General features: G+C 38.3%; 1 protein-coding gene across 3 annotated transcripts; it reads right to left on the bottom strand.

Annotated features, from left to right (window-relative positions):
• Window positions 1-2,907: 2,907 nt before the first annotated feature.
• On the bottom strand, window positions 2,908-17,417 carry LOC117316134. Of its 3 annotated transcripts, XM_033870639.1 has the most exons (6): window positions 17,194-17,406; window positions 13,103-13,251; window positions 12,183-12,560; window positions 6,326-6,492; window positions 6,030-6,075; window positions 2,908-3,529 (listed from the first exon to the last, which is right to left on the bottom strand). In XM_033870639.1, the coding sequence occupies exons 1-6, from the start codon at window positions 17,197-17,199 to the stop codon at window positions 3,436-3,438; spliced, it is 840 nt and encodes a 279-aa protein (XP_033726530.1). In that variant the 5' UTR covers window positions 17,200-17,406; the 3' UTR covers window positions 2,908-3,435. The 3 variants fall into 3 exon arrangements, with proteins under 3 accessions (XP_033726530.1, XP_033726529.1, XP_033726531.1); XM_033870638.1 differs by lacking the exon at window positions 2,908-3,529 and having other exon boundaries at window positions 4,898-6,075; XM_033870640.1 differs by lacking the exons at window positions 2,908-3,529; window positions 6,030-6,075; window positions 6,326-6,492 and adding an exon at window positions 7,162-7,336 and having other exon boundaries at window positions 17,194-17,417.
• Window positions 17,418-23,907: the final 6,490 nt, after the last annotated feature.

Below are 23,907 nucleotides of genomic sequence, written 5' to 3'. Positions count from 1 at the left end.
GCTTCTGATTGAATTGATGGATTATGGATTCATTCATAACTTTATGACAAGTAGTGATTTAAATGAATTACCTTTATTTCCCGTATTGGGCCCTGCCCCTCTGGCCCCTTGGCGGTCAGAGTCACTGTTTATGCAAAATCTGTTCCCCTTCCCCAAAGAATGCTTCAGGCCAAATTTGGTTCAAATCCATCAATGACTTTATGACTAGTAGCGTTATAAAGAAATTACCTCTATTTCCCCTATTGGGCCCCGCTGCTCTGCCCCTTGGAAGTCAGAATCGTCATTAATGCAAAATCTGTTCCCTTTCCCCCAAGGATCTTTTTGACCAAATTCGATGGTATGCACATGTTGGCACTGACTGACCCCCAGGGGCTGATGGGCGGGACCAAAAGGGGTCAAATTGACTAAAATTTCAAAAACCTTCTTCTCAACTTCCAGATATGATAGAATCAAATACTCTTCACAGATAGAAAGTTCTTTACCAAAATTGTGAATTTCATGACCCTGGGGTCTGGCATTTGCCCCTGGAGAGGGGTAAACTTTACTACAGTTTATGTAGCAAAATCACATTTTTGACTATCATTTGTGTCATTTCTATTGGAATTAGCAGTTTTAGAAGGCAGTTTGCCGGTATGCAATTATTGGCCCCCAGGATTATCAATTGCTGAGGTTAATTTCGAATTCCCCAGCCTTGTACTTTGTAGCTGGTGAATTATCAATCTCCGAGATCATTGCAGCTTTGTACTTTGTAGCTGGTGTAGCAAAATGTTGTTCGTTATTATAAAGGTTTCATATATATGCTTTCCCCTATTTTTTTTTTTTTTTTTTTACTTAATACATGTACATGTATATATTTTCAACACTGATAACTCATAAAAAGAAGACATTGCTACATGTATGGTTACGGTTCTACCACTAGATATCAAATAGGTACAAATCTGATTGTTGTTTGTGCTGTTTTTTAGCAAACTTATTTAATCCTATTCACGTTACTTTTTGGATATTTTTTAAAATGAAATAATCAGTCAGTTACAAGATACACATTACAACAGAAAAATATATTCAATATTTAGCAATGTAAATACGAACATTGATATATTAAAACTTATCTAGTATAACAAGAGTAAAAAGGCTTTACGCTTCACATAATTCAAAGTTTGTTCTATTGATCATTTTCGTTTTAATCTACTCATCTATGTTTTATTAGATAGTATGTTTACATACATGGTAAAGATTTGCATTTCATGAAAAGTTACCAAGCACTACGTATACGGGCAAGCTTCTCTAACAGGACTTTAAAGCCACATACCCCCGGTACTCCATAAGAAAGATACATAAATGTTTACATGTTGACCTCTTTACATATTTCAGAATTAATATATACATTACAAATTATCGCAAATCAAAAACTGAAGGAAAATATGTATTTATGAAAGTATAGGGGAAATTCCCAAAAATAATAACTGGGTCCGATAGACCAAGCTTCTATCCAAGCTACATGTAGTCCCACAATGCAACAGGCGGGTAATTATCGGTCAACAGCAACAACAATGGCGGAACGCTGAAAGCATGTGCCTGCCAAAAAGAAACGTAAAAGGGACTGGAATCGGCAAAACCTCAGGACTTCTTTAGGGGAAGAATTGATTAGTTGGAACTTAGCAAGAGAAGAAAAGGGAATAGACTCGAATTCCGATTTTGCCGGACGTCTATTGGATTGCTGGTTAATTGTTTCTGTATTCCTCGCACTGCTTACAATGTATCGATGTTTTGTATTGATATTGCTATATTTTAAAGTATTTAGTTGTGTTTTTGCTTATATTGATCAGCTATTACGAGAATATTTTGCTAATATGTTCAAATATTAATAGCATTAATAGGCAAGTTTACACCTACTCGATATGTAAACAACGGCCAATGTAAGGGGAGCGTGAATTAAATTAATGGACATCTGGGATTGTCATTGATGCATGTGTATACCTAGAATTTTAGGTTATTTGGGAGTATGTAGCTTTAACGAGAACTATTCTATTTCTTATTGCCATACTAAATATGCCTCGCGGCTTTGTTATCACTACTTCGGTATTCTCTTTGATAACCTGACATTTTTTTAAATATTTTTTTTGATAAACGATTAGTTAACGTCACACAACTCAAACTAGTTGTTACCAGTTTACAATCTGGTTATCTAAACCAGAACACTCTTAGTTTTCCAACAAGCTGGCAAAGGGAGAGCTTTATCCAAGGCCTTCATGAAAACAAAACATCTATTTCTCATCCATAATCCAACGTTTCTGTCCAATCCTCCATTAGCATTAAAATTGAAGTATAGTTGATCGCTTTCAAATAAAGCCAAGCTGCTTATGTCTGAAAAGCTTATTCATTGTTAAAAAAATACCTGAAATCGATTGCTATCATAGAAAATCTATTGCATTGCGTAAATCCATATCAAAAGGTAAAATTTATTCATTTTACAACAATTGCGAAGGAAATTATATCAAATTATATAAGCACACTTGTTGGCCCGGATTGAAGCGCGGGTGAAGGCTTACTGTGGGGGGAAATCAAGTGGTCGGGCAGGTGACCCCTATATCTTTCCACGTTCGATCGTGGAATCGAGTCCCGGCCGCCTAGTGTGTTACCACAGTGCCATCCGATCACCCTAAGTATACAGATACATAATTAATAGTGATTAAAAAGAATATTGTTTTTAAATACTGTACGGTCTTTGAAATAATATGAATGCTATAACTAATCAATAAACGTTTGATGTTACGTAAACTATTGCTGAAAGGTTGAATAAAAAAATGAGATCTCATTTCAAACAATCGACAACAATTTTGACACCATTTGCTGCTGAAAAAGATAATTGTCGATTTAACTTGACATAAATAATTGAACATAAAGCTGTTTCAGAAGTAAAGATATCGTAATAAAATAAACACTATAACACAGAGCATGCGTAACTGTGATCAGGAAACACATATATCTAACAAGTTATGAGTCATCCTCAATACTCCACGGTTACGTTAACTTTCGCTCTCTGAACCCCTTATATCGTGGCAAAATCGACACGTACAAAAGCTGTAATTTGATTGGTGTCCAATAGCTAACTCATGCTCGAGTCAGGATGTCACAGCCTTTTATATAAAAATTCCTGACCAGCAGGAATACCGTTTATCACGAGACTTGGCGTGTCTCCTTTACCATATTATAACAATCCTTACTACGTGTATATATTATCTCAATAGTCTTGAAATGCAAAGAAAATAATGACTAATAATATATTATTACAATGGAACGCTTTCAAGCAAAATATATATAATATACACTTTGTATCATGCAGTGAGAAGTCTATATATACACCAAATGTCATTTATAGTTTTTTATTCTTTCCTCGTAGTCATCATTTTGTTCACATAAAGGAAACCAACTGCTTCAGAAAAATGTGTGAGCTGTTGTCATGGCAACGAAGCTAACAAATGTAACCATCCTGACGAAGGACGTCCTTGAGATGTGGGCCCTTGATGATGTTAATATCGTTGTGACATACAAGCCATACCTAAGAAGAACACATATTAAAACTTATCTAGTATAACAGGAGTAAAAAAGGCTTTACGCTTCACATAATTCAAAGTTTGTTCTATTGATCATTTTTGTTTTAATCTACTCACCTGTGTTTTATTAGATAGTATGTTTACATACATGGTAAAGATTTGCATTTCATGAAAAGTTACCAAGCACTATGTATACGGGCAGGCTTCTCTAACAGGACCTTAAAGCCACATACCCCCGGTACTCCCTAAGAAATATACATAAATGTTTACATATTGACCTCTTTACATATTTCAGAATTAATATATACCTTACAAATTATCGCAAATCAAAAACTGAAGGAAAATATGTATTTATGAAAGTATAGGGAAATTCCCAAAAATAATAACTGGGTCCGATAGACCAAGCTTCTATACAAGCTACATGTAGTCCCACAATGCAACAGGCGGGTATATATACGTAATTATCAGTCAACAGCAACAACAATGGCGGAACGCTGAAAACATGTGCCTGCCAAAAAGAAACGTAAAAGGGACTGGAATCGGCAAAACCTCGGGACTTCTTTAGGAGAAGAACTGATTACAATGTAGTTGGAACTTAGCAAGAGAAGAAAAGATAATAGACTCGAATTCCGATTTTGCCGGACGTCTATTGGATTGCTGGTTAGCTTTTTCCGTATTCCTCGCACTGTATTTACAATGTATCGATGTTTTGTTGTATTTATATTGCTATATTTTAAAGTATTTAGTTGTGTTTTTGTTTATATTGATCAGCTATTACGAGAATATTTTGCTAATATGTTGAAATATTAATAGCATTAATAGGCAAGTTTACGCCTACTCGATATGTAAACAACGGCCAATGTAAGGGGAGCGTGAATTATATTAATGGACATCTGTGATTGCCATTGATGCACGTGTATACCTATAATTTTAGGTTATTTGGGAGTATGTGGCTTTAACGAGAACTATTCTATTTCTTATTGCCATACTAAATATGACCGCGGCTTTGTTATCACTACTTCCGTATTCTCTTTGATAACCTGACATTTTTTTTTTTTTTGATAAACGATCAGTTAACGTCACACAACTCAAACTAGTTTTTACCAGTTTACAATCTGGTTATCTAAACCAGAACACTCTTAGTTTTCCAACAAGCTGGCAAAGGGAGAGCTTTATCCAAGGCCTTCATGAAAACAAAACATCTATTTCTCATCCATAATCCAATATTTCTGTCCAATCCCCCATTAGCATTAAAATTGAAGTATAGTTGATCGCTTTCAAATAAAGCCAAGCTGCTTATGTCTGAAAAGCTTATTCATTGTTAAAAAAAAACCTGAAATCGCTTGCTATCATAGAAAATGTATTGCATTGCATATAAATCCATATAAAAAGGTAAAATTTATTCATTTTACAACAATTGCGAAGGAAATTATATCAAATTATATAAGCACACTTGTTGGCCCGGATTGAAGCGCGGGAGAAGGCTTACTGTGGGGGGAAATCAAGTGGTCGGGCAGGTGACCCCTATATCTTTCCACGTTCGATCGTGGAATCGAGTCCCGGCCGCCTAGTGTGTTACCACAGTGCCATCCGATCAGCCTAAGTATACAGATACATAATTAATAGTGATTAAAAAGAATATTGTTTTTAAATACTGTACGGTCTTTGAAATAATATGAATGCTATAACTAATCAATAAACGTTTGATGTTACGTAAACTATTGCTGAAAGGTTGAATAAAAAAATGAGATCTCATTTCAAACAATCGACAACAATTTTGACACCATTTGCTGCTGAAAAAGATAATTGTCGATTTAACTTGACATAAATAATTGAACATAAAGCTGTTTCAGAAGTAAAGCATATCTTATTAAAATATACACTATAACACAGAGCATGCGTAACTGTGATCAGGAAACACATATATCTAACAAGTTATGAGTCATCCTCAATACTCCACAGTTACGTTCACTTTCGCTCTCTGAACCCCTGGAATATATCGTGGCAAAATCGACACGTACAAAAGCTATAATTTGATTGGTGTCCAATAGCTAACTCATGCTTGAGTCAGGATGTCACAGCCTTTTATATAAAGATTCCTGACCAGCGGGAATACCGTTTATCACGAGACTTGGCGTGTCTCCTTTACGACATTATAACAATCCTTACTACGTGTATATATTATCTCAATAGTCTTGAAATGCGAAGAAAATAATGACTAACAATATATTATTACAATGGAACGCTTTCAAGCAAAATATATATAATATACACTTTGTATCATGCAGTGAGAAGTCTATATATACACCAAATGTCATTTATAGTTTTTTATTCTTTCCTCGTAGTCATCATTTTGTTCACATAAAGGAAAACCAACTGCTTCAGAAAAATGTGTGAGCTGTCGTCATGGCAACGAAGCTAACAAATGTAACCATCCTGACGAAGGACGTCCTTGAGATGTGGGCCCTTGATGATGTTAATTCGTGACAGCTACACAGGTAGCCATTCCACTGGGCGTAATCTGTGAACATATACAAGCCAATAATACCAGATAAAAACAGAACACAACATAGCACGTCGAGTGGGATGAAATTCATAATCATTTTTTAAAAGGAGGTCCATGTGAGCAGTATCTTTATGGTCACCACATGTAGGCGCGTTAAGTAATAATGCCCTCCCATCCCTCGCGTTTTCTTGGCCAAGTGACAGCGCGTTTGGTAACAGCTCCGCCCCATTCTCGCGTCGCTTGGCAACTGACAGTTGATACTTACTTGTGGAACTAGTGCAGCCGTAAGTTGTGTCGAAAGAAGAGTCTTGTACAACGCCATGGTAACATCCCATAAGGTAGGGAAAGTCTGTAGTGGCCACGTACCGGTATTCTCCCCCAACAGTCATACCGTGACAATCATCGAGGTCAGCGGTAGTCAGCCAGGCCGAACTGTAAATAAGGTTTGTACAAGTCATAGGTAGTCATCCAGGCGGGACTGTAAATAAGGTTTGTACAAGTCATAGGTAGTCATCCAGGCGGGACTGTAAATAAGGTTTGTACAATTGAGAGGTAGTCATGTACAATTCTGAGGTAGTCATCCAGGCGGGACTGTAAATAAGGTTTGTACAATTCTGAGGTAGTCAGCCAGGCCGAACTGTAAATAAGGTTTGTACAATTGAGAGGTAGTCATGTACAATTCTGAGGTAGTCATCCAGGCGGGACTGTAAATAAGGTTTGTACAATTGAGAGGTAGTCATGTACAATGCTGAGGTAGTCATCCAGGCGGGACTGTAAATAAGGTTTGTACAATTCTGAGGTAGTCAGCCAGGCCGAACTGTAAATAAGGTTTGTACAATTCTGAGGTAGTCAGCCAGGCCGAACTGTAAATAAGGTTTGTACAATTCTGAGGTAGATCTAGTCATGTACAATTCTGAGGTAGTCAGCCAGGCCGAACTGTAAATAAGGTTTGTACAAGTGATAAGTAGCCATCCAGGCGGAACTGTAAATAAGGTTTGTACAATTCTCGGGAATACACCTATTCGGAACTGTAAGTAAGGTCTGTATAATTCAGAGGTAGTGATCCAGGCGGAACTGGAAATAAAGTGGGTTTTTTTATATATAATTCTGAGGTAGTCAGCCAGGCCGAACTGTAAATAAGGTTTGTACAATTCTCGGGAATACACCTATTCGGAACTGTAAGTAAGGTCTATAATTCAGAGGTAGTGATCCAGGCGGAACTGGAAATAAAGTGTTTTTTTTTATATATAATTCTGAGGTAGTCAGCCAGGCCGAACTGTAAATACGGTTTGTACAATCGAGAGATAACAACTCGGGCGTAACTGTGGTTAAGGTATTGGTTTGTACAGTTCTAATGTAGTCACCCAAGCGGAACTGTAAGTAAGGTTTGTATAATTCTGAGGTAGTCGCCCATTCGGAACTGTAAATAAGGTTTGTACAATTTAAGGGTATTCACCCAAGCGGAACTGTAAATTAGGTTTGTACAATTCTGAGGTAGCCATTCAGGCGGAACTGGAAATATAAGGTTTGTATAATTCTAAGGTAGTCAGCCCGGCCGAACTGTAGCCAGTAGCAAGAAGCTCTCTTAAGACATAAGACCAACTTATCACTCTCTTAAATACTAAGGGCGTAACTGAAAGCTATCGTAGACAATTATAACGGTACATTTTAAGAGTAACTGTACACGTCTACTTATCTCTCTCTTTGCGTTCCCTTCCATAGTTGGGATAACTAGAAGCGCTCGTAAACTCTAAGGTCTCCGTAATATAATCTTACACCTTTCTTAGAGGATTAAGGGCGTAACTACATTCTGAACTTAAGCTAAAAATGTCCACTTAGACTAAGACTGCACATGACCGTCTCTAAACCTCTCTTAGTACATATTCCTGCCAGCAAGAAGGAATCATGGCACTGATTTTGATGCTCAGAGAGGAAAACCGTGGTATACCGCGGAGGTTGTTCAGAGTTGGCAAAAATTCATTGGATTTTTTTTAGTGATCAGGCAATCATAAAGAATTATCGGCTAGATAGACAGTCTGTATTTGAACTTTGCGAATTACTGCAAAATGATAGCTCAAGGTACACAAAGAGGAACATGGCTCTCCCAGTCTCTTTACAAACGATGATTGCTTTGCGGTATTACGCCAGTGGGAGCTACATGTCCGCAATTGGGGATGCGCACGGTGTCAGCAAGATGGCTGTATCTCGTGCTATACGAGATGTATCGATGATCCTTTCACGACATGCAAGATCATACATCAAATTCCCTTTGACCGATCGGGAACAAGTAAAAGTTAAGCAGAATTTCTTCAACATTCGTGTATTTCCCAATGTTCTTGGGGCTGTAGACGGCAGTTTGATTCCAATCCACACCCCATCAGATGAGGAACACCTGTATGTGTGTAGAAAGGGATTTCATTCTCTAAACATTCAAGGGATTTGTGTTGCTGACTATAGGATTCCTTAATGTTGTCACTAAATGGCCCAGATCTACCCATGATTCTTTTATCTGGAATAACTGTGGACTATGTAATGCTTTTGAGACAGGTCAAATATGTAATGGCTATCTTCTTGGAGATAGTGGCTATGGTCTCAGACCATGGCTTATGACCCCAAAACTAACCCCAGTCTCACCTGCTGAAGGAGGTACAACAAAGCACATCGAACCACTCGCTGTGTCATTGAGAGAACATTTGGGATATGGAAAATGAGGTTTAGATGCATATTCAAAGGTCTTACATTGTCCCCTGAACGATCAATCAGAGTTATCATGTCGACAGCAATATTGCACAATATATGCATGCAAAAACGACTGCCCTGTGAAGATCTTGATGATGATGATGGAGATGATGAAGCCAGTCAAGATGAAGATACCCAAGTACAGGGCCAACCGGATTCAGCGTCAGGAATTGCAGCTAGGGAAAACGTCATTGCAACTGTGTTTGAACATTCAGAGTAATCTTTGTGTGAACATTAATAATGTTCTGGAATATATCGAAAAGAACTAAGGAAAAGTTAAAACAATTATAATTCTTTGCATAACGTGTTTTAATAAACATTTGCATAACGTTTTAATAACAATCAAACCGATTGGTTTCAATCATTCATAAAAAAATAACATTGTAAAAATGAAAAAGAAGTGATTGTCCTTGGAACAATATACATTACATAAAAGGTACATTGTCTATTAATTGATTTCTGAGCAAACAATGTTAACAGAACATAAAAGTATCTGCCATTTCAGTTGCTATCCCTTCTATGACTACAGCTGTCACTCCAAGCACGGCCAAGACTTTCTCTTCTAGTGGTGTCAGTGCCGGTTCCGTCATTTGTCCACTGCCTGTTCTGTTTCTCTCTTTTTCATATTTACTGGCCTTTCCCTTTACGCTACTTGACCAATCTTGCCACTTCTTCTTTACGTCATCCATGGACCTGCATGCCTGGGATGAGGCGTTGATCTTTGTTGCTATCAATGTCCAGATTATCTTCTTTTTTTTCGTTTGTAATACTGTCTGTAAACTTCCCCATTAATACATCCCTGTTTTTACTTACTTCTTCTACTAAAATTTCAAGCTCTGAGAGCGAGAAGTTCGGTTTTCGCGTCCGCTTACTGCTGTTTGATTTCTCCATTTTTGTCGTCTGCTTTTGTTTTTGTTACAAAACGAAAGTAAGACAGTGTCAAAAGGATGCTTTGTTATAATCGATTAAAACGTTTGCTTGACTCGACAGGTAACTCAGTCAAAAAAACGAAGGCGGAGATTCCGGATTCCACGTATTCTTAGTTAAGTGTGACCTTACCAAAGAGAGCCATAAGTGAGACATGCGAAAGGTTTAAGAATGCGATAAAGAGGCTTTTAGTTACCCACTTATCGAATACTTTGTTTGATCTTACCGCTCCCTTAATTCCAAACTTAAATACATTTTTCTAGTTACTGGCCCAAGGTTTCTACAATCGTGAGGTAGTAATTCAGGCGTAAATGTGGTTACAATGTAAGGTATTGGTACAGTTCTAATGTAGTCATCCAGGCGGAACTGGGAATAAGGTTTGTACAATTCTGAGGTTGTTACCCATTCAGAACTGTGAACAAGGCATTGGTTTGTACAATCCTCGTGTAGTTACACAGGAGGAACACTGGCTTGGACAATTCTGTTTGCAGAGTTCGGTTTTAAATGTATGTAGTCAAAATGATATGATTTGTATCGCTAATACTTCCATATTGTTTACACAGTAAAACGGACATTAAGTCCTGACTCATTTTCAGCATGACACATTTCTTTGTCCGTTTCCGATTTGTTTTAACTATACCTTAATACCTTTTGACGCATACACTCATTACAAGAATTAAGAAGTTTACTGACTACCTCTTGTTAAACATGAAAATAAAACAAAGCTACTAATTTCTGTTTGTATTGATAAAAACGTTCTTTGACTAGCTTCCATATGAACCTGATGGAAACAGTGATTTTGACTTGTAGTTTTTTGTTCATATATAGCTAACATATACAAGAAGCGCAGAGGGCCTGCATCGCTCACCTGGATATTTCATTAACTATCGCAGAATACTCCAATTTAGGTTATACATGTATTTCAAATATTTCCCTTCCTTATAAACAGCCTCTTCCATCAAAGGTTCAAACTACAGTGGACCAAATCTTGTCATTCTTGAAAAGAAAAAAAAATTCTAAAGTTTCTTTTGCTATATTTCCCCTATTGGACCCCTTTCTCTCGCCCTAAGAGTGCCACATCCTTTGTTTATAGAACATTATATCTCATTTGCCCAATTATGTTCTATACCATATTTCATCAGATTTAATCAGTTCATGACCAGTAGCGATTTAAAAAAATACCTCTGTTCCCTCTATTTGGCCCAGCCCCTCTTGCCCCAATGGAACAACATCCTCTATGTATATAACATTAGATTTTCTTTATCCAATATTGCTCCAAAACAAAATTCGACAAAATCCATTCAGGCGTTCAGGACTTGTAAGTATTTAAAGGATTCACCTCAATTTCTCCTATTGAGGCTCGCCCTTCTGGCCCCAGGAACCCACATCCTCTGTTAGATCTCCTTTGCCAAAAATGCTCCAAACCAAATTTCATCAAAATCCATTCAGACGTTAAGGACTAGTAGGGATTTAAAGGATTTACTTCAATTTCCTCTATTGGGCCCCGCCCCTCCAGCCATTGAGGAGCCACACCATCTGTCTATTGAATATCAAATCTCCTTTGTCCAATAAAGCTCTAGACAAAATTTCTTTAAAAAATATTCAGGTGTTCAGGACTAGTGAGAATTTATATAATTTAACTCAATTTCCCCTATTGGACCCCGAACCCCTGCCCTCCTCCATATCCTCCGTTTATACAACGTTAGATCTCCTTCGCCTAATAAAGCTCAAGACCAAATTTCATCAAAAACATTCAGGCGTTCAGGACTAGTAGGGATTTAAAGGAAATGTTGACGGACAACGGGCAGTGCGCCATGGCATAAGCTCACCGTCTCTTCGGGCCAGGTCAGCTAAAATCTGCTGCACTGGATTATATAGAAGTTGTTTTAAGTCTTCTATCAGTATACTTATTATCTGGTTGTGTTTGGGCCGTTTATGAAGGTTTGGTAAATCTTATACCACAGGCGTCTGCTTCTGGTTAGTATTTTTAGAAAAAAACATTAGCCCCTACTCTTACTATATCATCAAGATGTACACTCGAAAAGTCGGAAGTGGCGTGAGCTTCGATTCACTTTGAATTAAAGTTCAATCCGCCTTGAATATCTAATTCACACAAACTTGCCAAACGTACCTTCGTTTAAAAGCCTTAAAAATCAATGCATGTTATTCTTTTGTAGGTGACAATGATTTGACGATGATGAACTGATCAAAAGCGTTTGGTGTTAGCCGACGATGCATCGACTGTGGAACGGAAGTAATCTTTAAATTTTAGAGCGTTATGCAAGGGGCAATCGGATTGGTCGACAGCTCTGTAGATTCAATAGTCTACTTCCGTTCCACAGTCGACGCGTCGTCTGATCTTCTAGTGTTACACCTTGTTGATATAGTAAGAGTATAGGGGCTAATATTTGTTTTCTATAAATACTAACACAAGCAGACGTATGTGTAATACTTACTGCCCGGTTGTGTTGGGGCCGTATATAGGGTAACCATCCATGGCTACCCCTACTAAGTAATCCACCTCGTTTTGCCACAGACATGAGGACGGCAGTTTGTGGTAATGGTAATCTCCCCTGTTGGTTGGATGGCCATCACAACTGTCGAAAGTCTCGGCGCCTGAACCTTCCACAGCGTTGACATAGCCTTGCGCCAAAGGATTGTACAGCGACACCCCTGTTCTGGTGATTGCAATCTGTCCCATGGGGAGACAACCCTTTGTGGAGGCAACAGTTGGGGTTTTTGGTACTGTTACGACGTGGTTCTGGACAGTGGGTGTGTTGGGGTTGACAGACTGCCAGGCATGGTCAGGCATCCCGGAGGATGATATGGTGTACCTACGGTATATATAATGACATCCTAGAAATGAATCAGATAAAAACAAAATGTCACCACTATAGCCTACCAGTCCATCATGGAATCACACATTCGACCGACACCTAATATAGATAATAATGTTATAATTCAACCTTGCTTGTGACAAAGATTTCCAGTGGCTTGGATTTATGTTATCAGCCCATAACGTAAAAAATTAACGTCGCCATTTGTAAACTCGCTTTTGATTGGCTGATATAGTGGCGTAATAATTCATAGATAAAAATAGTCCACCAATAAAAGTAGATCTTCGGGGGGGGGGGGGGGGGGGGGGGGGGGGGGGGGCAGTAGATTAACTATAGGGATTCACAGTTCACAGCTTTTATCAAAACAACATATTTTAGAGTACACTCCGTTTTTGTGTGTTATGTTACGTAACAAAACAATACATAAGATACATATATATAATATTTCAGGTAAATAAGAACAATTTAGAGACTTACTAAACATACATTTACAGTTGATCTTATAATGATTGAAACAAAGTGATTAATTTTCTGCTTACGAGGTGCTGCCTGAGGAGACTGTTACTGTGGCGGAGTAAGAACCGCTGACGGTGAATTTGGCAGCCTCTGTAGCCGAGAGTCCAGTGGCGGTACCACAACATGTACACATAATCACCATGGTGACGGTTACCAGCGACAAAGGCGTCATCTGTCGAGGAAATCAACACGCAAACTTGTATACATAAAGTAAATATGGAGCATCCACCTCTGTAAAAAAAAAAGAATGTCGATGAAATTATTGTAGTTTTTCCAATATATGATATGATTCAGCTTAATTGCTGGTCTAGCTTTTCTATGGAAATTGGAAAGAGACATTAAGCCATATGTAAATACAATGTAATGTTTGGTGTTTTATATGTTTGGGAGTTTGAAGACGGAACGATAAGGCGGTTGTATAGTGTTATCGCGCTGAAGAACTACAGCACGACACTTAAAACGGACACAACAAGTCCATACCACCCACGTCAAGAAGAGAGCGGTAAGTAACAATTAAATAGACTTTGATCTCGACCTTGGGAGGGCTCCTATAATCTATCTCGACCTTGGGAGGGCTCCTATAATCTATCTCGGCCTTGGGATGGCTCCTATAATCTATCTCGGCCTTGGGATGGATCCTATGGTCTATCTCGGCCTTGGGTTGGCTCCTATGGTCTATCTCGGCCTTGTGATGGGTCCTATGGTCTATCTCGGCCTTGGGTTGGCTCCTATGATCTATCTCGGCCTTGGGTTGGATCCTATGATCTATCTCGACCTTGGGATGGATCCTATGGTCTATCTCAGCCTTGGGATGGCTCCTATGATCTATCTCGACATTGGGAGGGCTCCTATAATCCATCTCGGTCTTGGTATGGATCCTATGGTCTATCTCAGCCTTGGGTTGGATCCTATAATCTATCTTGGCCTTGGGAGGGCTCCTATAATCTTTCTCGGCCTTGGGAGGGCTCTTTTAATCTATCTCGGCCTTGGGTTAGCTCCTATAATCTATATCGGCCTTGGGTTGGCTCCTATGAGCTCTCTCTCTCTCTCTCTCTCTCTCTCTCTCTCTCTCTCTCTCTCGATGATTTCACATATAATTAAAATCAAATGTTTATAGCACAATTTCTAAATACATAAGTAATTTGGTGGCAATACATATACAAACATACATAGTTTATAGTTTTTATTTCATCCACATGCAAAACAAGCATATAGGGAACAGTACAAACATTTTCGTTATTATCATGACATAGACAAGCATAAGATGGCGGAGGATAATATTACCATCAATACTAATGAGATGTACAAGACATGTTGTAACTACATTGTGTTATCAAAGCTACAGAAGCAACAGTGACACTGATAACGGTTCAACAATATCAGTATCATAATATACTGGATACAAGTCCACTCTACTCAGTTATAATGTCTGTTTATGAATAAACAAGTTCTTCGTATAATCTCAGAGATATTTTAGCTGACAAAATGGTTGAAATATTTTAGCTGACAAAATGGTTGAGATATTTTAGCTGACAAAAAGGTTAAAATATTTTCATCTTATGACATAACTAATTCCTTTTTATTGGGATTCTGTTCTCTAACTTGATCATATGAAAGACATTTATTGAAAATGTGGATTTTGTTTCCGATAACATACCAATAAGTTTCTTTGGTGATCCTATCCCCAATAATTTAATTGTAATGTATCACGTCACAGTAATAAATGCTTATTTTTCTCTTTCCTGTAAAATGATGTTTTATAATAGATTTTAATACACTTTAACATATACATTGATTTATGGGTCCATACCTTCATAATACTGTCACATTTGATTTTCAGCCAATATTGATTTTCCCATTCTTATTCTAAAACCTAACTCAATTAATCTATTTCTTCCATTCATTGAGACAAATAAACAAAAGGATCAAGTGCAATAGGAATGTACCTCATTTTTAACCTGATACCGAAATCGTGACAAGTTGTAGTTGAATATAGGCATTCGGCATTCGGTTTACGTATTACAATACCTATTGTTAGCTATACAATACACTAACGTATTATTAGAATCTTAATGGGTTAATAACCCGTCTACTGGAAGGTTGATTAGCTTAAACGTAGGATCATAGCTTTGTTAGAATCAGTATATGTTTTAAAACAATGATGACATCATAACCATGAAGATGCGTCAACAGAAGCCACAAGCTTACATGGACGTCGAATACTATGAACTATGAACTATGATTAACTTAAACGTAGGATCATAGCTTTGTTAGAATCAGTATATTTATTAAAACAATGATGACATAATAGAAATATTGATGATTAGGACTGAATTTGATTACTGATAAAAAGGTGAAAATATGTGATTTTCTTTCATTGAAATGTCTGTGTTTATCATTTGGCAGTTTCCAAACTATTTAAGCTAACACCATTTTCCCCAGTTTAACCCAGATTGGAATTCACCAAAATAATATAAGACTTGTTAATGTTTTTGAATTGAATAAAAAAGAATAGTTTGACTTCTGTTATCAACAGAGGCTTCTGATTGCGTTACACTCTACGTTTGTGGAGTGTAACAGAAGCCTTGGCTAGCGAAGATGTATTAACAGGGGATGTCATAGAAAGGCGGTAACCACAGATAAAGTGTAAATGACGGAACGACAGGTTACCATGTCCTTCAAATACCGATACAGTATAAAGGTGGGTAATGAATTCTAACTAAGCCTGAATGTTAGTCTGATTTCGGAATGCGACATTGTACTGAAATTGTTATATCGATCATTTGTAAATGTTCAAGATCAATTTAATGTGAAACGATAAATGTCCTACTAATGGACAACTAATTATAAGCAAGGTTTGTCTCTTAAATTGTCTTCATATGATGTAAAACACACACAAAAAAACATTTTCATCATTAGCACTGACTTATAAAGCACGTGGTATTTGTTTATACCTACATGTATAATACTTCTGACGTGGTAAATCCATCATATCGACTATACTTATAATTACCTCGAAGTTCACAACATACGTGGAATGTCAGCTGTTAAGGTTGACGAAATCTACAATTACCACTAGACTTCGCACACATAAGGTTTGTTCACGACCATACATTTGTTAATTTAGACATAATTGCAAAAGAATATTTTTTATATTAAACGAATAATAGTCAGTCAATATGTCTTTGTTCAATATCCACACTTACCTCCATCCCTCCAGACAGCGTTATTCGCAGATGGAACACTTACCTCCATCCCTCCAGACAGCCTTATTCCCAGATCGAACACTTACCTCCATCCCTCCAGACAGCCTTATTCCCAGATGGAACACTTACCTTCATCCCTCCAGACAGCGTTATTACCAGATATATCACTTACCTCCATCCCTTCAAATAGCGTTATTCACAGATAGAACACTTACCTCCATCCCTCCAGACAGCGTTATTCCCAGATAGATCACTTACCTTCATCCCTCCAGACAGCGTTATTCCCAGATATATCACTTACCTCCATCCCTCCAGACAGCGTTATTCCCAGATATATCACTTACCTCCATCCCTCCAGACAGCGTTATTCCCAGATAGAACACTTACCTCCATCCCTCCAGATAGCATTATTCCCAGATCGAACACTTACCTCCATCCCTCCAGACAGCCTTATTCCCAGATCGAACACTTACCTCCATCCCTCCAGACAGCGTTATTACCAGATATAACACTTACCTCCATCCCTCCAGACAGCGTTATTCCCAGATAGATCACTTACCTCCATCCCTCCAGACAGCGTTATTCCCAGATCGAACACTTACCTCCATCCCTCCAGACAGCGTTATTCCCAGATATATCACTTACCTCCATCCCTCCAGACAGCCTTATTCCCAGATATATCACTTACCTCCATCCCTCCAGACAGCGTTATTCCCAGATAGAACACTTACCTCCATCCCTCCAGACAGCGTTATTCCCAGATGGAACACTTACCTCCATCCCTCCAGACAGCGTTATTCCCAGATGGAACACTTACCTCCATCCCTCCAAATAGCGTTATTCCCAGATGGAACACTTACATAACCTTCATCCCTCCAGACAGCGTTATTCACAGATGGAACACTTACCTCCATCCCTCCAGATAGCGCTACACGTATTTCTAGATCACCCACTAGTCATTAACAGGTGTCCAGTGGTTGCGTTGATATAACAATAGTAAAACCTAATAGGAAATTTCAGTATATACATATATTTCTCTCGGTACAACTACGACAGGAAATATATATATCTTCGGATCACCAACACATAGTGTATATGATAAATTGTGCTAATTTGAATTTCCTGTCGTAGATGTACCGAGAGAAATATTTATAAAATATGTACAATTCGTATCCTTGCGTCAGTATATACGAACTCAGAGTATTCCATTGCAGCGCTATAACTGCCGTTCACTGCAAAATCTACAGGACGTGATCGAACGATTAAATACGAAATAGCTTGTTAGCTTTAAGAGAAATTTTCAGTCGGGTAGCGTATGTATTTTCACAAATAACTTTCTTTCTAACATATTTTATTAGAAGATAATGTTTAATTATTAGGGATAAATCATTCATTACTTATGATATGCTATGTATTATACCGGTATCTCGATACAGTGTATAATGCTTCTTGTTTATTTATTTGTTATTAAGCTCCTCGTGTTTGATAATCACGCGATTCTTCTCTGAACATTTGAATATGTATATACGATCTATTTTTGGCACAAATCGTGTAGATAAAGAATCGATTTCAACAATAATGGAAACACGACAAGTGTAAACAAATCGTAATACGATGACGAGGCTAGCCAATGGATATAATGTACAGGTGTACTAACGTAGAATTTTAAGGAATATACATATGAACTGCATCATTCAGGTGCTTGATGAAGTGATGGTGGAGCAGAAAATGTGGAAATCCAACAGGGAGGTCGGGAAATTTAAAACGGGGCTAAACTAGTGTTGACATGTGCAGTAACCACACAAATCAGTCAATTTTGTAAATATTTTATTTTGACTCAATATAAAGAGTCTTACCGAATGATGGTAATCATGCTACACATTTTCAAAAGAAATAGTATATAGAATGTGTAATTAGCACAATGATTCTAACTCGAAAAGCGCTAAATCAATAAGGGATAGCGACAATTTTGTTTGTTTGTTTATTTGGATTAAACGACCCATCGGCGGCTGTGGCCAAATGGTGATTCATTAACAAACATGTCGGTGGCGACGACAAAATCAGATAAAAATGTTTATTTTTCAAAAGCATTCGTATTGTCTATTTAGATCATTAAGATGAAAAGTGGCCAAAAATAATAATAAAAAAGTATAACGAATAGATGATTTTAACTTTGGTACATATATAATACAGACATAAGGACGAAGCCACAATGTTAACTGAAGGAGGACGAAGAATAAACAAAAATACAGATTTGCATGGAGACAAAAATATACATGTATAAGACTAGGTGTTCCGGAAGAGTAAGCTTCTTCTGCTTCATTGACCACACCAACTAGGTCACGACGACACCTGCCATACAGATCTAGGTCACGACGACACCTGCCATACAGAACTAGGTCACGACGACAGCCGCCATACAAATCTAGGTCACGACGACACCCGCCATACAAATCTAGGTCACGACGACACCCGCCATACAGATCTAGGTCACGACGACACCCACCATACATATCTAGGTCACGACGACACCTGCCATACAGAACTAGGTCACGACGACACCTGCCATACAAATCTAGGTCACGACGACACCCGCCATACAAATCTAGGTCACGGCGACACCCACCATACAGATCTAGGTCACGACGACACCTGCCATACAGAACTAGGTCACGACGACACCCGCCATACATACAGATCTAGGTTACGACGACACTCGCCATAAAGATCTAAGTCACGACGACACCCGCCATACAAATCTAGGTCACGACGACACCCGCCATACAGAACTAGGTCACGACGACACCCGCCATACAAATCTAGGTCATGACGACACCCGCCATACATACAGATCTAGGTCACGACGACACCCACCATACAAATCTAGGTCACGACGACACCCGCCATACAGAACTAGGTCACGATGACACCCGCCATACAGAACTAGGTCACGACGACACCCGCCATACAGATCTAGGTCACGACGACACCCGCCATACAGATCTAGGTCACGACGACACCCGCCATACAGAACTAGGTCACGATGACACCCGTCATACATACAGATCCAGGTCACGACGACACCCGCCATACATACAGATCTAGGTCACGACGACAACCGCCATACAAATATAGGTCAAGACGACACCCGTCATACAAATCTAGGTCATGATCGGATTAAGTCACAATCTCAATCGAGAGTTGGGGATTTGAGAACGAAACCTTTGGACATATCAGCACGCATCAAACACGCGGGACTTCATATTTCGCATAAGGAAAATAATATTTCCAAATGCGATGATTATATTTGCATCTCTCGAAACCTTGTGTCGCTGTCAGTAATGGACATCTGGCACGGAAATAGTGATAATGATAACAAGTTCTTGACTATATTATCAACCAGGATATGCGAACGTCGTAGCTAAGGGAAGCAGGAATGCTGCTATCTATAAATGGAAAATGGGAAGCTAACAACTCGGAAAATTAATTACCATGCTTATCATACAGCTAAGAGGTAAGGTGTTATCAAGCAAGCCTAGTTCATCTTGTCCTTTTGTCCATGAGGTGTAGAAACGAGTAGAGTGACATTAAACTATGTCTATGTGATTTAGAAACTGGAATCTTATTCTATATCAATGAGAAACGGGAAATGACATTCTACCATATTTTTGAGGTGTAGAAATGGGAAGTGACATTATACCAAGTTCCGTGAGATGTAGAAATGGGAATTGACATTATACCAATGTCAATGAGGTGTAGTTTAGCTTGGTTTCGTTTTATTTGTTTAACACCTTATCAACAGCTGAGGTCATTTAAGGACGGTCTCCCGTGCGTGCGATATGCATGCGTGTGGTGAGTGCGTATGTTTGTGTGAAGTCTCCTTGTGATAGGCCGGAACTTTTGCCCGATTTATAGTGCTACCTCACTGAAGCATACTGCCGAAGAAACCTGACAGGACATCCCACCAAGTCACATTTTGCCTTTGAGGTGTAGAAATGGGAAGTGACATTCTACCATGGCCTTGGGGTGTAGAAATGGGAAGTTACATTATACTAAATCATGTAGAAATGGGAAGTTACATTATACTAAATCATGTAGAAATGGGAAGTGACAATGTACCACATGGCCTTGGGGGTGTAGAAATGGGAAGTTACATTATACTAAATCATGTAGAAATGGGAAGTGACAATCTACATGGCCTTGGGGGTGTAGAAATGGGAAGTTACATTATACTAAATCCATGTGGTGTAGACATGGGAAGTGACATTCTACCAAGTTATTGAGGTGTAGAAACAGGAAGTGACATTATATCAAGAAACAGGAAGTGACATTCTACGTGTCCACGGAGTGTACACGCGGGAAGTGACATTCTACTATGTCCAGCAACTGTTCTTTGAGGTGGTCTTTTTGAGTGGCCCTATCATATGAAGATGCGAGAACAACACATTACATTTACGGGTCAATTGTATATCAATGGATTTACAATTGGCCGAAAACGTCATCCTCGATACTCCAGGGGTGACGATCACAGTTAGAGTGTATGTGATTCAGCCGAGGGTTAGAGGAGGGTAGAGCCGGCGCAATAACATATGCATTAACATGTATTTTATACCAAATTCTTCTTGAAACAAGCAGTTCTATTGGCTAATAATAATGCTACCACCACATAGAATATGCAAGTTATGAAGATCAAATTATAAGAAGGATTGTAAAGACACACAAGAGATCAGTCCCTTTATAAATGATTCGAGCGATGCAGTTTACACAAAATTAATTAGACTGCGTCACATAGCTACTTCGAGCTTCTAGGACTCGTCAGTGATGCAGCTGTTTCATCTGTCTAGGATTCGTCAGTGATGTTAGGGACATCATACAGCTGTTTGGTCCTTCTAGGACTTGTCAGTAACATACAGCTGTTTCATCTTTCTAGAACTCGTCAGAAATGTTAGGGACATCATACAACTGTTTCATCTTTCTAGGATTCGTCAATGGTGTTAGGGACATCGTAAAGCTGTTTCATCTTTCTAGAACTCATCAGAAATGTTAGGGACATCATAAAGCTGTTTCATCTTTCTAGAAATCGTCAGAAATGTTAGGGAGATCATACAGCTGTTTCATCTTTCTAGAACTCATCAGAAATGTTAGGGACATCATACAGCTGTTTCATCTTTCTAGAACTCGTCAGAAATGTTAGGGACATCATACAGCTGTTTCATCTTTCTAGAAATCGTCAGAAATGTTACGGACATCGTAAAGCTGTTTCATCTTTCTAGAAATCGTCAGAAATGCTAGGGACATCATACAGCTGTTTCATCTTTTTAGGATTCGTCAATGATGTAAGGGAAATCGTAAAGCTGTTTCATCTTTCTAGAACTCATCAGAAATGTTAGGGACATCATACAACTGTTTCATCTTTTTAGGATTCGTCAATGATGTTAGGGACATCATACAGCTGTTTCATCTTTCTAGAAATCGTCAGAAATGTTAGGGACATCATACAGCTGTTTCATCTTTCTAGCATTCGTCAGTTGTATCTAAGTAATCATAAGCGGCGACTAAAATCGGGAAAGAGATCAAAGAAATCTCAAAATCAAGAATTGGTTTCAACGATTTTACGGTATGCAGCCTTTCATGGTTTTCAGATTACACTTCGATTTAATTGTACCATCAAGTAAAGGAATAATTCCTCGATCCTGAAGTTGATAAAAAGCACAGTTCCTTCAGGAATTATAGTTCAAGTTCAAGTTCTTTATTAACTTTGAGTCTTCCGACTAAACAGTATCCTACACATATAGGAATTAAATGACTGAAATATACCGAAAGCGAGAATTAACAGTCACAATATCACTTTGAAATGTGAGCGTGTCCGTGTTTTTGCTTTACTGTTTAGTCCTATTTAAAAACAACATTTAAATATTCATGAACTTTATAAATCTAACTTAAAACATTTTTCACTTTCTGTGTACGTTATTTTCAGGGATGGATATATATATATAACCTCCCTGTCGAACTGTGGCAGAGATAGCCAGACCATACCTGTAATAAAATCAACAGGTATATCGATCGTAAGATACACCTTTCAGCTCCTTGAGATAAAACACATATATCATATATAGTAACAACGGTTATATCAGGTAACTGTGAAGTACCAACTTACAGTCTATACCGCCAGACACTAGCTACCTATAATACTAGAAAGAGGAACACTATTGTTTTGTCCAACGAAAGAATATGACTGGATGATACCAATGGACATTCGCCGATCAGTGAAGATTTCCTGCTATACTGCTCGACATAGCTATCTATAATACAAAGAGGACTTGTATATTTTCCTGAGATGATCATGATTGGATGATAGCAATGGATATTCAATCGCTGATCAGTGAAGATTTTTAGTCTGCACAGCTGGACATAGCTATCTATAATTGTGTTTTTTTCCTGACATGACTGGGTGATACAAATGGACTGAGAAACACCTAATATAGGGTAATACTTACGGTCAGGTAAGTTCTGTCGGTTATCTCGAAGTCTCGAGATAGTTTGTGTTAGTTAATTACCTAGTTTACCACCTACATGACTCCACCTTTCTAGGTTTCGTCTCACCGACTATACTCAGTCTTCTATCGGCGTTATATTCCATGTATCAAAGGTAAGTGCTTGTTTTTTGTTTGTTTGTTTTGTTTTGTTTTTATATAATTTGTGTACTGTATATGCACTCTCGGAAATGGCTTTTTCCCTCATGAGGTGAGCAGGGTCTTCGAATTATCAGTGTTCGAGATAAAGATATTTGATTGTATATCATTTACGTACTATACGGAAAACTTACGTTATCAAACAGACAAAAACGTCAGACGGAATACTCGTATCTAGAGGATATTGTATAATTCATAAACTAAATCATAGTTCTATCTCCTTCTTAGGAGCCATCAGGAGGCCTAACAAAAACACCAGGATTGATTTTGAAGTCATAACGCCTATTTCTATCCACTGCTTCGGCAAGTACCTAGCCAAACAAACCACATACAAAATATTCGGAGACATTTTTGCTTGTTTGGTTGTTTGTTTGTATTTTCTTTCTAAAAGGATAGCAGTGTCTCACCCTCACCCTCAAGATATTGCCCCCCCCCCCCCCCCCCCATTTTTTTTAAAAGTTCAATTGAGTGGGTTTGTTACTTTATCTTTCAAACATTTAAGTGTTATATGAGTATAATGCTTGGTTTAACATAATTCCAATGAATGAGGATTCGACGAAATATCTACTTAGTCAGGATTTTTATTAATTTACTGCCACCGTGCAACTATTTCAACAAAGTAGTCTAGTCGTTACCTACCAACAAAATATTGATCGCAAAAGGTTATCGTCGAGGTGGACCTGTATAAACAATCTGTGATGTAGCATACGTAAGTCAGGTAGCCTTACTCGGCCTTATTAAGATAAATCATGACTTTCTTTACGAGAAAATCAATAATGCACTTCCTTCTTCTCATTCAAACAATGTACTAGGAACTATTTAAATAACAGAAAGGTGTACTTTACTATAGAGCAGTACGGACGGCTCACAGCTGTACAAAATTGACTATAGAGCAGTACGGACGGCTCACAGCTGTACAAACTTGACTAT

This window comes from Pecten maximus, chromosome 18 (genome assembly GCF_902652985.1).
Source record: "Pecten maximus chromosome 18, xPecMax1.1, whole genome shotgun sequence".
NCBI lineage: Eukaryota > Metazoa > Mollusca > Bivalvia > Pectinida > Pectinidae > Pecten > Pecten maximus.
The sequence above is the reverse complement of the archived record's forward strand: the minus strand, read 5'-3'. Positions and strand labels throughout refer to the sequence as shown.

Coding starts and splice junctions, on each gene's coding strand:
- LOC117316134 (XM_033870639.1), bottom strand. Junction 6,076..6,325: donor CGGCTGCACTAGTTCCACAA/GTAAGTATCAAC, acceptor ATATGTTCACAG/ATTACGCCCAGTGGAATGGC. Junction 3,530..6,029: donor TGTAGCTGTCACGAATTAAC/ATCATCAAGGGC, acceptor AACGATATTAAC/ATCATCAAGGGCCCACATCT.